The sequence below is a fragment of the Ovis aries genome, chromosome 9, assembly GCF_016772045.2.
Source record: "Ovis aries strain OAR_USU_Benz2616 breed Rambouillet chromosome 9, ARS-UI_Ramb_v3.0, whole genome shotgun sequence".
Taxonomy (NCBI): domain Eukaryota; kingdom Metazoa; phylum Chordata; class Mammalia; order Artiodactyla; family Bovidae; genus Ovis; species Ovis aries.
The window spans coordinates 15624350-15640674 of record NC_056062.1 but is presented as its reverse complement, the minus strand read 5'-3'; the positions used below and the strand labels follow the sequence as shown (position 1 = coordinate 15640674).

Sequence of the window (16325 nt, the reverse complement as noted above, 5' to 3'; positions counted from 1 at the left end):
AGCTGTCACCAGAAAACAAGACTTTTGCTTTTTCACATTCCTGATCGGTTCTCTCAAGGCAAAAGTATTTTCCCACAAATAGCTGCTTTAACTGAAAACAAACAACAGAAAGAAACAAAACAAACCCTGAGTACATGAACCAAAAAAACAAGTAGCAAACTAGGTCTGGACATTTTCAATACCAAGTCTGAGAAAAGGAGGAAAAAAAAAAGAAAAGATAATTTCTGAAATAATGCTGGAAACAGGACGTGGTGTCAGATACGCATTAAAAACAAACGGGTCACAACAGGAAGCGCTGCCTGAGAACAGGTTCCCATGGCACTCCCACGCGGGGCCCGCAGCCTGGCCACCGCCCAGGGCCAAGGACGCCCGCCAGCGGCCCCGGCCAGGATCGGCGGTCTGGGCTCCTCATACCTGCTCGCCCGGTGAAGCCCGGCTCCATGCCCCCAGACCCCGGGGCAGGACACTCACCGATGGCAGAGCCGTTGAGGAACAGCGCCACTCCAAAGAGCACGCCCACGCAGAGCGCCAGGATGAAAGGCCGCCGGCGGCCCCAGCTCAGGGTGCAGCGGTCACTCGCGGAGCCAATGAGAGGCGTGAAGATGAGGCCGAGGATGGGGCTCAGGAACCAGGTGAGGCTGTAGTACTGCTCCGGGAGGCCTGCAACACACATGGCCATCACCCTCGGGCAGGTGGGTGGCTGGCAGCACGCGCCCTGCGCACACACCCGCCAGCTGGAGACCCCTCGGGCACGCGTCCCCCACGAGGCCCAGTGTCTGAAACCAACCAAAGCCCACCTGGGAAGCATCCAGTGGCCCAAGGCCAGACCCGGGCTGTGGAGCCGGGCCTGGGGGTGCACAGAGCCTTCAGAGCAGCACCCAGACCCAGCGGGCCCAGGCCGCCTTGCACGCGTGGAGAACGTGGTGTCAGCCCCACGGCAGCCAGCCCCAGGGGTGCACAGAGCCTTCAGAGCAGCACCCAGACCCAGCGGGCCCGGACTGCCGTGCACGCGTGGAGAACATGGTGTCAGCCCCATGTAGCCGGCCCCGGGGGTGCAGAGCCTTCAGAGCAGCACCCAGACCCAGCGGGCCCGGGCCGCCGTGCACGTGTGGAGAATGCAGTGTCAGCCCCATGCACCCGGCCCTGGGGGTGCACAGAGCCTTCAGAGCAGCACCCAGACCCAGTGGGCCCGGGCTGCCGTGCACATGTGGAGAATGCAGTGTCAGGACCTGCAGCTGGCACCCATGGGGGTGATGGCATGAGGGTGAGGCCCTCTCACTCCACTGGCGCTGATTGGGGCCTGGGGTTTCAGGGGCACTGCTCAATGCCACCCTCAGGGACTGGGCCCATATCAGCCCAGAACACGGCATACGGCAGGGGGCTACAGCTTCAGAGAGTAGAGGACCTGTGATCCTGGGACCCTGGGCCTCACTGACCAAAATCTATCACCAGGGCCCTACAGAGGGACCCTGCGCCACTGATGCGCTAAACGGCCCCAGCAGTGGGCTTCCAAGTGGCTACTGAGGGCGATGAGAGGGGACGCCTCCATGCATGTCCAGCTGGAGCCAGGGGGCCGGGTCTGGTACCTAATCCCACCCACCCAGAGGCAGAGATGACCACGCCCGTTTCACCGACGGGCAAACTGAAGCTCAGAGAGGTCAGGTGATCTGCCCTGCGTTGACAGGGCACGAAAGCAGGAGCCCCAGCATTTAAACCCAGGGCTGCCTGGTTGTCTACGTATAAGCACGGACCCTCCCCAGCCCCACCCTCCACGCTGTCACCCGCTGACACAACCCCGAGGCCTGCCATCCTTGGGACAGAGATGGGTCTGGCCCGCTTACGCCCAGGATGCACCTCGGCCGCATCCTGCACACTCTGTGGGTTCCATTCATGCCACAGACACAGCGGGGAAGCAGCCTCCGCTGGCGGGCCAGGGGGGTGGTAGCCCTTTGTCGGGGGGGGACAGACGGGGGCTTCAGGCTGGTGTGTTCTGACCTTGACGGGGGTCCCTGGGGACAGCTCACCTGGCTGGAGAATGCGGGTCACGCACCTCTGTTTGTCAACTTCAGTGAAGAGCTGACTTAAAAAAAAAATACAAGGTGCTCTGGCCCGCCAGCAACTGGGTCAGTGAATGTTTTACACCTCCGAGGGCGCTGAGGAACGGAATATCGTGCTGACTACCAAGGAAAATAAACTGTGTAGGAGGAGGAAATCATTTTCAGAAGAGGAGGGAAGCACCTTTCAGAACTGTTGCAGGCGTGCCCATTAAAATATTGACGCGTTCAGCCTAGAATTTGAGGTGTTGGCCTTGACCTTTCCAGAACCTTAGGAAGCGTGAACTGTGCTCCTGTTTCTAAGTCAGCAGGATGAGCTGCTGGTTCAGGAAATGGGGAGTTTGCTGAGCGTGCTCCACTGACGTGCCGGGGTCTATGTGGCGGGCCTGGGTCCTTGATGCTCACTATCAGGGTCCGGCACAGGGGAGGGCAGGGCTGGGCCGACACTGCCCACCCTCAAGAGGGCGGCGTGGAGAGCAGGCTTCTCAGGAATGACTCCCTCCCCGCACCACTCCTGGGAGCCCACGGTCACCTTCAGAGACAGAGGAGAGCATCCTTTCCCTGGGGTACACAGTCTCTCTTGCTGGGCTTTTTCAAATGTCACAACTTTACTACTGAACACTGACTAGCCTCGTGACGGGGCTGCGTGCAGAGCTGCAGCATGCACACACACTCACAGTCACGCACACTCACACGGGCACGTGTGCACATGCCCGCTGTCTCCCCGGGGGGCCCGGCCTTCCTGCTTCAGGCACCAGGAGACGCTCCAGACTCCACATCTGCAGACTCTTGCCTCTGTGCCTGGCTCCCGGCAGAACCCTGAGGGGAACACGCCCCGCAGCCCCGACAGGAACCGCCTGCCCACCCCTGCTCTGGACGCAGCGCGATCGTGGTGTCTGGAGTCTGCCTTCCGGGTCTGTGTCAGCGCAGGAAGAGGGTGTCTCACGGCTCTGACCCCGGGACACGGGCGGCTCACTCCGGAGCCGCCCCTCCCAGCCTGAGAGGTTCTCTGCCCCTCGGGCAAAGCTCCGTCCACCTGAAGTCCCTTTTATCTGGGTCGGCACTGCCCCAGCCGACTCAGGCTTCCTGTCCCTGCCTTTTCAGCCTCCATCCCTCTGCATCACAGTATTTCTGGAGCCAGTGGGTAGGCCCCGTCTCCTGCGTCTCCTCCCAGGGTGTGCTCAGCCCCTCCTGCTGCTAGCAGCTGTCGTGGGGGGATTGGGCCCGCCGCTCCACCGCCTGCTTCCTCTGCCCTTCCGGCCGGCTCTGCCCCTCTTGCTCCTGCCTTCTCTTGGTGACTCAAGTCCTCCTTCACATTCCATGGTGATCCGCACACTAGCGTTTCAGCATTATTTGGCAGTGGCTGCTCTAGAGACTCAGAGAAGGCGATGGCACCCTACTCCAGTACTCTTGCCTGGAAAATCCCATGGACAGCGGAGGCTGATGGGCTGCAGTCCATGGGGTCGCTGAGGGTTGGACACCACTGACTTCACTTTTACTTTTCACTTTCGTGCAATGGGTTAGGAAATGGCAACCCACTCCAGTGTTCTTGCCTGGAGAATCCCAGGGACAGGTGAGCCTGGTGGGCTGCCATCCATGGGGTCGCACAGAGTCGGACACGATTGAAGGGACTTAGCAGCAGCAGCTTTAGAGACTACTGTATTCACCTTCAGCCCGAGTGGAGACTGCGCCCCTCTGGTGAGACCCTGGCACCTGTCTGTGCCCATCCACCCCAGGTCCGTCTCTGCTAAAGCGGCACATACGTTACGTCTGCAGACTCGATAAACCCTGGTGTGCAGGGAGCTCTGAACAGTCGCTCATTCTAAAGGAACCAAGACGAACGTGTCTTTCTTCTTACCTGCCCGTCTTACCATCCCCTTTCTTCCTTCCTCCTCAGGATCCCAGGGTCATGGGGTATCACTTCCCTTTGGCTTGAAGAACCGCCTTCAGCTTCTTCAGCATTCCCTAGAGGTCTGCTGATGACAGCTGACCACAGTTCTCCTCCTTTTGTCCCTCACGGGTATTTCTGCCGCGTGCACGACTCTGGGTCAACGCCTCTGTGGCAAGCTGTGCTCAGCGTGAAGTCCGCGCAAGGCAGTCTTTGGGAGCAGGGCTCTCGGGGCCCCGTGTTCTCCATGTGGGCGCGTCCGTCCCCTCAGATGCGGGGCTGTGGGACAGCATGGGGCTGTGGGGCTTCAGAGACAAGACCTGGGGAGTTCTGTCAACCCTTTCTGAAAGGAGTCATGCAACTGAAAGCGAATCTCGGGAAGCTTGTCAAGCTGGGTGCTGCTCAGCAATTCACCCCAAACCCGCGTCCTGCTCGCCCAGGGAAACCGCCGCCACGCGGCATCGGCTGCCTGGAGCCCGGGCCCCGCAGGAGTGGCCGTGGGTGCGCACGGCCCGGCTGGTCGGCGGGTTCCTGGGGCCTGAGCAGGGCCTGCCGGCCCACGACCCGAGGGGCCGGGGGAGACCACCCCGGAGTCATGGCTCCGCCCCCGCCAGCACCACCTTGCGGCCCTCCTGCGGCTGCCATGGCAGCCTGCCTGCATCCCCTCTGGCGAGGCTGTCACTGTCAGCCTCCTCCCCGCCGTCCCCCTCCACCCATGGCAGCCTGGATCCCCCCTTTGGCTCCCCCAAACCCCCCTCGCAGGTCACCAGGCCGCCTGCCTGCCAGCCCAGCCGGCCAGCATTCAGCAGGCTTGGCCAAAGCCCCACGAGGGCAGAGCGTGTTGGCACACGTGCCGGCTGCCCTGGCTCAACGCTGAGCACCAGGACCCTTTCCCCAAACACCCGCAGGCCAACCCCAGGGAGGCCTCTGTGCAGAGGTGGCTGGGCCAGGAGCTGGTCAGGCTGCAGAGCCCAGGGGGCCACCTGGACCGTCTGTGCGTTCCGTCTCCCGGCTTTGTCGCCGATTCTCCTGAAAGTCTCAGAGGGGGTACGAGTCCCCAGCAGCTGAGTCAGGGGTTGGGGAGGGCAGGGTGCCCCCAGCGCTGACCACAGCAGGGACACGTCTTCGTTTAAACGCGGGGGCAACAAAGATGAACGCGTCCCATCACGTCCCTGAGGCAGCGACGAGCCTGAGAACACAGCCCTGGGCCAGCCCCCATCTGTCCCCGGCCCGGCTGCCGCTGGGACAGCCGGACGTGGCATTTCCCAGCAAGGCTCTAAACACACACAGCACCGGTGCGCAGTAAATAATTTTTGTTTTCTTCCAGGCAAAAGCGAACAACAATGGTGGGACCAGGAAGACTGCCGGTTCACAGGAAACGCCGGGGGCGTCGTGGCTCGCCGAGGGCTGAGTGAGGTCACGGGTGACTGCGGCCACGCTCAGTCACGCGCGGCCTCCCATTCAACACAACCGCTTTTTTGATAAACTGGTCCTTCTTGGGGGAGGGGGCCAGGGTACCGGGAAAGTGGCCTATAAATTGTTTAACAAAAGATCTGAAATGGGAATAGGAACTTCATTCTTTCTCTCAATAGACAAAGCCTTCCTCATCAAGATACGCTTGTATTGTCAGACAAAAACTTCATGATAACACCAAAGCCATGAGAACCAGCTCTCCGTGGGAACTGCTCAGCAGCCTGGGGTGACCTTGGAAGGATCTGCCCGCCCCGTGGGGGGCCGTCACCACGTGGGCCCGGGGAGGGGCACAGGTGTGAAAGAGCAACACACGCGAGACCCCGGGCATGGACTGGAGGCCGGGTCCGGGGAAAGGGCCCCCTGCCGGGACCCCCAAGCCGGGAGGGTCTGCCCCGGGCAGCAGGCAACACCTCCTCCAGCTGGAGGCAGGACCACAGAGCTGCAAGGAAGCTTCTAGAGCCCCAGGGAGGCAGGGAGAAAGAGGGCAACGAAGGAGGAAGACTAGCTCCGGAGCCTCTTCGGGGGCCTCCCCCTTGGGACAGCAAGCCCTGGTGTCTCCAGGTGCGACGGGCTGGTTCCGGGGAGCCCAGAACTGAATGAGACGCCCCCTCTTCAGAGCAGAAGCGCTGGGACAGGCACCGGAAGGTGCAAGGCGCAGGGCCGAGAGCCCAGGCCACGCGGGGCCAGCCCCGTCAGCGCCAGGGGAGAGCCGTGTAGCGCGGCCACTTCTGTCCAGTTTGGGTGTACGTGCCCCATACAGGGGGACGTGCTCCCTGCGGGGGGGACCGTGGTTAAAGAAGGAGCTGTTCCGGAGGGAGGTGACTGCTCGGAAACGCCACGATTCAAACTTACTGAAGGCACCATTACTTAAGTAACAGAACGTTCTGAACGGTCAAAATAAACCCTTCTGGTAAAAATAAACTTCCTCCAGCCCCTCGTGTCGGCCCTGAGGCCGGGCCTGGTTCTCCAGCAATGGACTGGCAGCCCCACACGGGGGTTTCCCAATACTCCACAGGGGCACTGGTCCTCTGGTGGACCAGGAGAGGCCTCCACAGCCCAGCAGGGTGCTCCTGGCCGGACAAGACTGGACACTGGCCTCTGGGAAGCCAGTGGGCACCCCTCTAGGGTCCTCGGGGCCCGGCTGCAGGGGCCTCTCCTCCGGGCAGCTCTCAGGAGTGTGGCTCCCCGCAGACAGGCGCACTGGCCGCTCTCCACGGCCCACGCATCCCGGCTCTGACACAGATGCTGCACCAGGCCGCGGTGCCCAGGTCATGGTGCGGGCATCAAGTTTGCCCCGAGCCTCGTGGTGGCCACTCAGGCCCGACTCAGGCTGGTGCCTATACGAGGCCTGGACGTGCTGGCAGCCAAGGTCTCTCCCAGCCCCGAGAGTCCATGATCTGAACTGGGGAGGGACCCCAGGCACCACCCTATTTGCTGCGATTCACAGTGCTTTGGTTTTAACAAGTGGGGCTTTCAGGGGCATGGGGACTCCTGGGGGCGCCAGCGGACTTCCACTGCCTCGGCCAACGTCACAACACCTACATGATGTCAATGAACCAGGAGCTCAGACACAAGGCGCCGGGATCGCCCAAGGGCCGAGGACAGTGAAGTGCAGACGAGCAGGCAGGAAGGCACGCGTGTGTGCTACCTTCCTGTCAACACAATTTGACTGCAAGCGTGTAATTAACTTTTAAATAGTGGATGTTCTCAGCCAAGGGCCCTGGGGAGTCATGGACCTTTGGGAGCCAGCTCAGGCACGCCCCGGGCTGCAGCCAGCAGGGCCTTTGCAGTCTGCCTCCTGAAAACACGACAACAGGGAAACCAGCAGGCCGTCCGGGAACTTTAAAAGTGGAATTCATACGAAAGGTCGCACCACCTTAACCGAGAGAGATCTTGAGCACGTTTGGAACCCGCTGACCAGGGTTCCCTTTCTCACAGCTGCAGCCAGCACAGCTGGCGGGGCCACCAGGGGCTGCCTCCCCTGCAAGAATCTGCACGGTAACGCCATCTCCAGGCTGGTGGGAGGATCAGGTCGCTGGACCAGCTGCTGCTGGCATGGTTACCACAGGGTCCGCACATCTCGTTTCTAAGAGCAGGGAAGACCTAGCTCTCTCCTAGTTCACGGCAGCCTCCGGTCTGGCCCAGCCAGAAGAAAAGGAGAGGCTCAAACCCTGATTCTACGCTTTCTGGCCATGGAGCCCTGGGCAGGTCACCTCCCTCTCTGAGCCCCAACTCCCATAGTGCAGAGCAGACCTGTCCAGGGCTGAGAGGAGATGGCCAGGCGCCTGGGGCAGCCCAGGAGCCTCGCTCACGGCCTGTTTGACACTGAGCTTTTGTGCCCAGCCTCACCTCCCTCCATGCTGCCTGCCTTGGTGGTCAGGCAGCGTGCCGCTCTGTCTGACCCTGGTCCTAGACTGCTTGCCTTCGGCACGGTCTCCCCCACAGACCACAGCCATGGTCTCACCACACTCTGCCTGCAGCATGGCGGGCCCCAGAGCCGCAACGGGGGAAGGCGGCAGCCTGGCCTGGCCCCCACGCCAGGCTCCGCAGTGAGCCTTCCTCCCAGCAGCCGGCTCTCGGGGCTTCCAAGCCCACGTGCAGGGGCCGCCCTGCATGCTGACCTTGGAGCTTGGGGTTAAGGGAGTGTGCTCTGCTTGTGCTGGCCGGCTCTCCCTGAGGACGGGGCTACAGGGCCCCCGCAAGGGGTGGGGGCCCACCTCCCGCGATGCCAGTGGCCTGCGCCCCTGCGCTCTGCTCACCAGACCCAAGGCGAGGCTGCGCCTGACCCTCGGGGGCCACACCGCTGGCCACCACCCCACACGGAGAAATCCACAGCATGAGAGTCTGCCCTGGCTCTTCGTTTCAGTGAAACGATTAAAATGCATGAGCTGCACGTGAGGCCCCGTGTATCTGCCATGAGTGTCCGATTACAGGGGCGGGCGCCTGGGGAAGCGCTCCCCAGGCAGCGGCTCTGTCTACACGGGCTGCGTTTCCTGTCTGGCTCTGGTTAACTCCCGCTTTTCGGTCACACTCTAGCACGACAAAGGTGAAGGAAAGGAGTTTCACAGTCTGAGAGACTGCAGGGAGGACATGGGGACCCAGGGCTCCAGCCGGGCCTGCAGTGGAGCACTCTGGGCAGCAGAGCCCCAGGGGCGGAGGGAAGGGAGGTGCTCAGGGTCGGGGTCTCGGCCGAGGCAGAGCTTGGGGGCCACACGGAGATGCCCCGGCATCGATCAGAGCAGGCAGAGATGCCCGCTGACCATGCCGGTAATAAACAACAGTGAAAGGGACACGCGTGAACATCCAGAGGGAATTTGAGGACACGTAACTTGGTTGAAACTGATAAAGCCTGACACTCACTAGAATCGGTGTCACCTCCCCAACCCCCCCAACCCTGAGCCGAGCCTGTGCCAGCTACCTCCATCTCTCCTGCCCGGGGCAGGGCTCTTCCAGCTGTGGTCAACAGCCCAGCAGGCAGGCGTCCAGCCTCATAGCCTCGGAGCGAGACTCAGGCTTTCAGTTTCTCCCTAGTTTTGCAGTGTGAGCTTCATCTCCCGGGTGGGAACCGCTTTCCCAGGTTTGCAGATAAAGTACTAACACAGCCATTCCCAAGTCCTCACGAGGGCTGGCAGTTCCTTCCTGTTTCTTTCTGTGATGCTTCCCTGAAGCTTACAAGCTAGCTATAAGGCACACGCACGCGCTCTCTCCAGTTCAACGGGGAAAACTACTTAGGCTGCACCCGAAGACAAACCCTATCCACATACCACTCCCGTCATTTATACATGTATGCATTTTGCATGGGATTCAAATAGTTGGCTTTTTAATGACAAAATTACTACCATCAGGGACATGTCTTGCTGGTGAACACACTCTACACTGACTGCTTTTAACAGCAAAGAGAGTCTTTGTTCCAAAATTTACCATTAAAAAAATTCATCTCTGTGATTATAATCTTGTTGCAGGCTTAAGAGAAAAACTTAACATTTAGAGTGATTCCCTGGAGAGTTCTGCTTTGACAAGCAGCAGGAGGCCCGTGGGCTGGGCGCCCCTGAGAAGGGACCCATGGAAGACAGATCACCCCGAACCCCGGCTCTGTGTTACCCGGTTCCTTATCATTCCGACACATACTTGCAATGCTCTGCTAAAGTTTATTTGACTTCTTTCTGGCTTTCATTACAAAGTGACATGATCACTTTCTGCGGGAATAACTGACAGCATTTTCTGTCCTTTCACCCAAGTGTACACTCACCCCTCAGTGTCCACAGAAGGCTGGCCCCAGAACCCTCCCTGAGCTTTTTCACAGGTGCTCAAGTCCCTGATACAGACGGTAGGTATCTGCACGTAACCTACGTAACCTATGCACATCCTCCCATATATTTTAAATTGTCTCTAAGATTACTTACCTAATGCAACATAATTGCTCCATTCTTGCTTTAACTAAGGTTCACGTGTGCAATATTGGCAAAGGACGGAATCACTCAGATTTCTCTGGAAATCACCTCCGAGGAGTGGGTTCTAAGGCCTCCTATGATCTGGCCCACCAGGAACCAGAGCTTCCCAAACAGGACTTGGCACCAAGCCTGTGCCATTCAGACTTAGTCACGGCTCCCCCAGCAGGCCACACTTCCCTCTGCCCCTCCCTGCCACGCCGCAGGCTGGAATGTGGCATTGACTCGCCTTCACTCCTGGCCCCTGTGCATTCGGCAACCAGGAGGCCAGGCCACCTCCCCCACGAACCTCCCCACCCCCTCCTCTCTGGGCCCGGCTGTCGCCTCCTGTCCCGTTTCTGCCATCCCCACGCTCATCTTCAACAGAGAGGGCAGTGGCCTGTATTCCGACTGCCCTTCCTTCTCCAAACCATAAACCACAGCCTTGAGCCCAGGCTCCGCGAGCTCAGAGCTGGTGTGCGGGACCGGTGACCCCCTCCAGGACTCCCTGGACCTGGGAGCCTTCGGTCCCTGGAGCGCAGGTGCCCGTCACCCCACAGAGACCCCCACATGCTCAGTCCCTGCATGTGCATGGCCCCATCGAAGCAGAAGCCTTGGCTGCTCACCCCGCCCGGGGACCTGGCACAACGCCCAGCACCTGGCGGGTAGGTGCTCAATAAGCGTTTGATGAAAGAAAAACAGGCATGGAATTCCTTGGGAAAAGCGACCGCGGCTGACATTGCATTGTCTCTAAAATACAATGATCTGAAACACGAGGAAATCCAGACTTCCCAACCCAAACAAAACAGCCCTGCACAACAGTTCTTCAATTAATTCATCAAACTCCAGGAGATTCTGACGGACTCCTGCCTGTCCTTCCAGCGTGCTGCTTGGGCTCTGAGGGGACAGCAAGGGTCCCCTGGCCCGGGTGGGTGTCACGTCAGGGCCCCCAGGCAGGGACACGTGCCTGTCTGGACCCCCCTCCGTGGGCGCGTGTGGGCCCTCCACCACCTCCCAGCTCGGGCCACGTGTCGCCCTTCAGGCTTCCTCAGTCTCTCGTCGGCAGGAAATCCAGTTTTCAGCCAGATAGAGCGGCCCGTCCAGTTTTTTTCCACATTTAAAAAGTGGGGGTAAGATATCCATCGTGTGAAAGCTGCCTCTCTGACCGCTTTGAGGAGTTTGGTTCAGTGACTTCAGGTACAAGTCCCCTGCTGTCCCCACAGGACCTTCACCTGTGAAGCGGAAACTCCGTCCCCCTTAAAACCCGCCCGGGCCCCTCCCTCAGCCCCGACACCCCCCTCCTGGGTCCCGAGCAGAGGTGCGATCACAGCGCTTGTCCTTCTGTGTCTGGACTGTTTCACTCGTACAGACGCCTGTGAAGGCCCATCTCATCCACTTACCATCCTCCTCTGCGCCTAAGCCCTGCGGGCACGCCCGCCCCTCCCCCGACGGCACTCCGGGATGGGGGTGGATGAGGGCCTGGAGCCCAGTGCTCTCTTCCTGGGTCTGCGTCCCAACCCGGGGGAGCCTGGGGACCTCTCCCCCAACACCGGGGGACCCTGCCCTCCGGGCCTGCAGACCAAGCATAAGCCCAGACAGGGCGGACAGGTCCCGGGGAAACCCATCTTGAGAGCGGCTCTGATAAAATTCTCCATGTCTGCACAGCATCAGCTTTCACAGATACGAAAACAACTGTCAGATCAGAAGCAACACAAAGACCGCTCTACCACCCGGAGGAGGATGGCCAAGCCTGGTGGGGTTTTCGCTGCTGAAGAACGACCGAAGCACCAAGGCAGAATTTAAGCTCACATGCTCTGGGCTAACCTCAGCCCAGGACTGAAGCCCCACACAGGGAGAGACCCCCACGCGCTGAAGAGCAGCGGGCCACCAGCCTGAAAGCCCCCCGCCCAGGGGCTGGAGGGCCTGTGGGCGTCGTCTCGGCAGCCAGCGCAGTGACACAGGCTGGGCGGGGTGTCCTCCCCGCATGGGTCCCCAGAACCACCACTCCAGCCTCCACCACTTGCCCCTCTTCCCAGCCTCCTTCAGCTGTCCCTCTTTCGGTGACGCAGCTTTGTGTCAACAGTGCCGGGTGACCCGCAAGAACCAGACAGGGGCACCTTAGGAACTGGGTGGCACAAAGGAGACAGGGCAGCGAGCTGGCAGCTCTTTGACAAAACAGGAAAACCAACCAGGAGCGCCCCCTGCAGAAGGCCCCGGGGTCACTATACACAAAGGGAATTTCTAGGAAGCGCATCTGAGCTGGGGAAGCACGAGGTGTGAAAAGCAGCTGCTGGGAGGGCCACATTGGAGGCCTGACGCTAAAGGTAACTCAGGACCGGCCACCTGCGGGCAACATCCACACTCGCTCGAGAAGGGTGCAGGGCACGCTTGTGTGCTCCAAGGCACGACCGCTCTCGAGTCCATCCAGCACGCAGGCACTCAGCACGGCGCGCTCCTCACTTTGGATACAGCATGAGCCCACAGCACTCAATTCTCACCAAAGGCGTGTGTGCTCCCGGGCGCTGCCCGATGGATGTCAAGTGCTAGCCTGAGTCAGTGGCACCAGAAGGCACACGGCTTTAGAGACAGGCACTGAGTCCTGGGGGCGGGCAGGGGGCTGGATTACAGGGGGTGCAGCTGGGGGCCACCGGGTCACGGCCCCACCCTGCTCCGCAGGTGCCAGCCTCAATGTCCGCTTCTCTCCACGATCCACGGAGTGGAGGACAGTGACTGGCACTTACGGTACCTCGAGCTTCCGTGTTTTCTTTAAGGCCAGCTGCTAAAGGGCAGGTTTTTCCCACAGAAAGAAAAGGTGAGGCTCCAGTTCTGACACATCACATCCTCGGAATTCTGATTCACATTGTTAGGACTGAAAGTGGGAAGAGTGCTTTTAAAAAAGAAAAAAGACAGACAGACACAAAATGAACACAGTTTCACTCCTCCTGAATGAGACAGACAAGATTAAACCTAAGCTTCCCCATACATAAATGTACAAAGCACTTGGTCACTCTGGGACAGCACAGCCCTGCTCCCCCCAACTTCCATCAGGAGAGAAACTGGCATCTGTCAGCGGAGAGGCCACAGGACACCCTTCTAGGACTTTCCTTTTCCTTCAAGGGTGTTTCGAGAACGAAGAAGGAACCAGTGGGGGGCGGGGGGGAGATGCCCCTTCCCAAGGGGGAAGCTCTGTGGGGCCAGACTGTGTCCGTCCAGGAGGGCTCCGGAGCTTCGCGGGGGGCTGCTCTGGCTCTGGGCAGGCACCTCCCAGACTCTCCTCTGACAGGGACCCCTCATTCCCACTTGATCCTGACTCTGAGGCCAGGCTCGTCGGGTACACCTGAGTGTACACACAGCACGTGCACACATCACACACATGTGCACACATATACATGCACCAGCTCTGCACCATGCTCTTCCTGAGCTCGCGGAGCCACAGTCTCAGGACTGCTGCCCCGCATCTTTTCAAAGGGGTGGGCGCCACCCGCCCGCACCGCCCTTCTGCCCCCTCTGCGGCCCAGCCAGGGGGACCAGGAGGGGCGGCTGTCCCGGCCACACCTGCCTGCCCCCTGCCTCTGTCCCCAAGGCCTGCTGGCTCAGTGTTGCCCTTCCAGCGCCGAGGGATGGCTCTGCTGCTGGTCTAGAGGCGCCAGCACAAAGATGTGCTCACGTGGAGTCAGGAGCTCTCACTGCAGGTACCGGCCTGGCCAGGCAAGGCCTTCCTGCGGCGGACCCCCGTGGACGAGCACTTGCAGTGTCCTTGATGGCGGGGGCACCTGGGCCAGCAAACACACACAGATGGCTCACAGAGGTGCGATTTAAACTGCACTTTCCAAAATTATTCACCTCTGTACAAAAACAGCGTGGCGATTTGACTTCCTATTACACCCCCCACAGGGCAGGTGGCCAAGCAGCCACCAGGGCCAGCGGGTCCAGGATCAGAGAGAGGAGGGAGGACAGGGTGGGCAGAGACCCTGTCCTCTAACCCCCTTCATGAAAAAGACATGAAAACAGAACGGCTCCATCACCCCAGAGCTGGAATCAGACAAGCCCTGCCAAGGCTATCTGTCAACACACGTGCCACCAGCTGAGGATCACAGGAGACAACGTGTAACCAAACACCAAAGCCCCAAGACTCGTGTGAAAGAAACACAAGAACGCACAGCTGAGAGTGACAGCTAGGACGACTATCAACAAGCCAGCTCAAGCGACAAGCCGGATTTGAGAGACAGACCACAGCAAGTGCTGGAATTATAGTTCAGTCCCCCAGACCCAGGAATGCAACAGGCCAGGCCTAGCTGCCTTCCAGACCACAGCAGGAGTGGTAACCTTCCCACCGAGAAGCTGAGCCCTTCCTCGGGGAGGTGGACGGGAGTGAACAAGGCACCACGGGGTCTGAGTTCTGACCACCAAGACCCTAACAGCTTGGGTGCGGGGCCCCCTCAGAGCGGGGCCAGAGCTCACCTCCCCTGCCAGCAGGCTCCCTCCACCTGCTTCTGGGCACGTCCCCCACGCCCTCACTGCACGGTACTCCCCAGTGGCGGGCGTCCCAACCCGCGGCCGCCCATCGAGGACTGACATGGTAATTTTGCGGCATGCCAAAGGGCAGTGGCTTTTGTAGAATCTGTATTTTCTATTTGGCTGGAATAACTCTCCTCATAATTGCAGGTGTCTCTGGAATTAGCTCCTCCCACAGGCCGGCGGCCATGCCAGGCAGGTGTGGAGCTTGAGGAACACATGCCCGGCTTAGAAACCACCACCTCTTCCCAGGTTCCCGCGGCCTGGGCAGCCCTCAGCCTGGGACCCAGGCGGCCCTCAGCCCGCACCCACCCTCGGGGCAGTGGGGTGACAAGGTACTTTGAGGACTGATGGCTGGGATCAGTATTTAGGTTAGAGTCAACTTCCTGGGCCCATGTGTAAGCTCAGGCCGTGGCCATGGTGGGGAGGGCACTCCGCCTTCCAGCCATTGTTCCCCAGGTCCTCAACGCAGCAGACACGCGATGTCAGGTGAGGGGCCAGGCAGAGGGCTGGGGATCTGAGCGGAACACAGCCCCCCGCAGACATAGCAACGAGCTCTGTTCATGGATGGCCATCGGACCAAACCAGAAAGGCTGGGATGCTGAAGCTGAAACTCAGGCCAGACGCTTCAAGGTTTAAACACAGCCCACGTGCCCCTGGGGGGCTCCCCCAAGACAGGCGAGCCAGCCCTCCCAGCCTCTGCTTCCTCACGCTGCCACCAGAAAAAAGCCTGCTGGTGGGAGGGTGACCAGCGCTGGGTCCGCAGCATTTACCTGTGCCCTCATCTCCACTGGAGACAGGCCCGGTCATTCTCAGAGCAAACACGTGTGACTTGAATGAGAGGCAATGCATGTGGTTCCGCTGGGGTGGGCGCTGACTGGCTCCCTGGGGAATCCCATGGGCCTTCTGTGTTGTGTGCATCAATGAGTCCAGAGGCCCCAAGAGCCCGGGTCGGGGCCAGCTGTCGGGGACAGACTCTGGAAGGCAGGAAACCAGGAGCTGGGCTTTGAAGAAGGTACACGGACACATCGGGCGTCTATCTGCGTCACCCATTCTTTCCTCCCACGAATGCTCACTGAGCATCCCCTGGGCCTGGAGCACTGGTGAGCGTCTGAAACTGCTCTGGGCCCGGGGGGTAGGGGTGGGGGATGGGGGAGACTGCGCAGAATGGTGACGGGAAGACGGCACTTCGGGCGGCTCCTTGGAGTCTCCCGGGTGGGAAGCACACGAACAGGCTGGCCGTGAGAGCCCGGCCCTGTGATGGGCTCACGACACAAGTGATGAGCAAGTCCATCAGCCCACGACAGAACTGGATGCCCCCGGGCAGACGCATCTGATAAAGGACTTCTTAATAAAGAACCCTCACCACTCATTAATGAGACAAACCACCTGACTGAAATATCGGCAAAAAAATCTGAGCACGCACTCCACCTAAGATACACGAAGGCCCAACAGGCACAGGAACAGATGGTTAACATCGCTGTTTGAAGAGGAATGCAAGTGTTCTCAAGGACGTGGGGAATGGTCGGAATGGGCTCTGCCTGTAAAGCGAACCTGCGCTTACGTGGGACCAGCCGCCCCACTCCTAGGTCTCCACTCGTGGGAAACGAAGCACAAGTCCACACAGACTCAGAGCAGCTCTATTTAAAACAGCCCCCATAAACAAAAAAATAAAATAAAACAAAACAGCCCCCAGATGGAAATGACGCAGATGCTCTGAGCTGGTGAACGAGCAGGGGAAAGGGGGTGTGTCCACTGAGTGACCACTCAGTGCAGCAGGATGGACGAACCAGCCGCCGAAGCACGGCAGAAACCGGGCCACCTACTGCGTGATTCTGCTCGTACAGACTTCAGACAGGGCAGGACCACGACAGAGGTGACCCCCGTCGTGGAGGAGCACTGATGCGACGGGCCACCAGGGAGCCTCCCGGGACGACGGGGGCACTGTGGTGGTGCTTACACCTGCAG

The 16325-nt window shown here is 60.0% G+C and overlaps 1 protein-coding gene and 1 long non-coding RNA gene across 6 annotated transcripts in view; one reads left to right on the top strand and one right to left on the bottom strand.

The window, feature by feature from the left end:
* The window catches only part of SLC45A4 (solute carrier family 45 member 4), a 67679-nt gene that overhangs the window by 11472 nt on the left and 39882 nt on the right, over positions 1-16325 (bottom strand). For 4 of the 5 annotated variants that reach the window (XM_042254018.2, XM_027972827.3, XM_027972830.3 and 1 more), the window contains one exon: positions 472-660. In XM_042254018.2, the coding sequence (XP_042109952.1) occupies positions 472-660 (189 nt within the window). Of the gene's footprint in view, positions 1-471; positions 661-3912; positions 4088-16325 lie in introns of those variants that run through there. The other variant, XM_042254019.2, reaches the window with a different exon arrangement.
* Positions 356-6336, top strand: LOC121820301 (uncharacterized). Its single transcript, XR_006060777.2, has 2 exons — positions 356-632; positions 5270-6336. It is a non-coding gene; the product is annotated as an uncharacterized LOC121820301 (long non-coding RNA).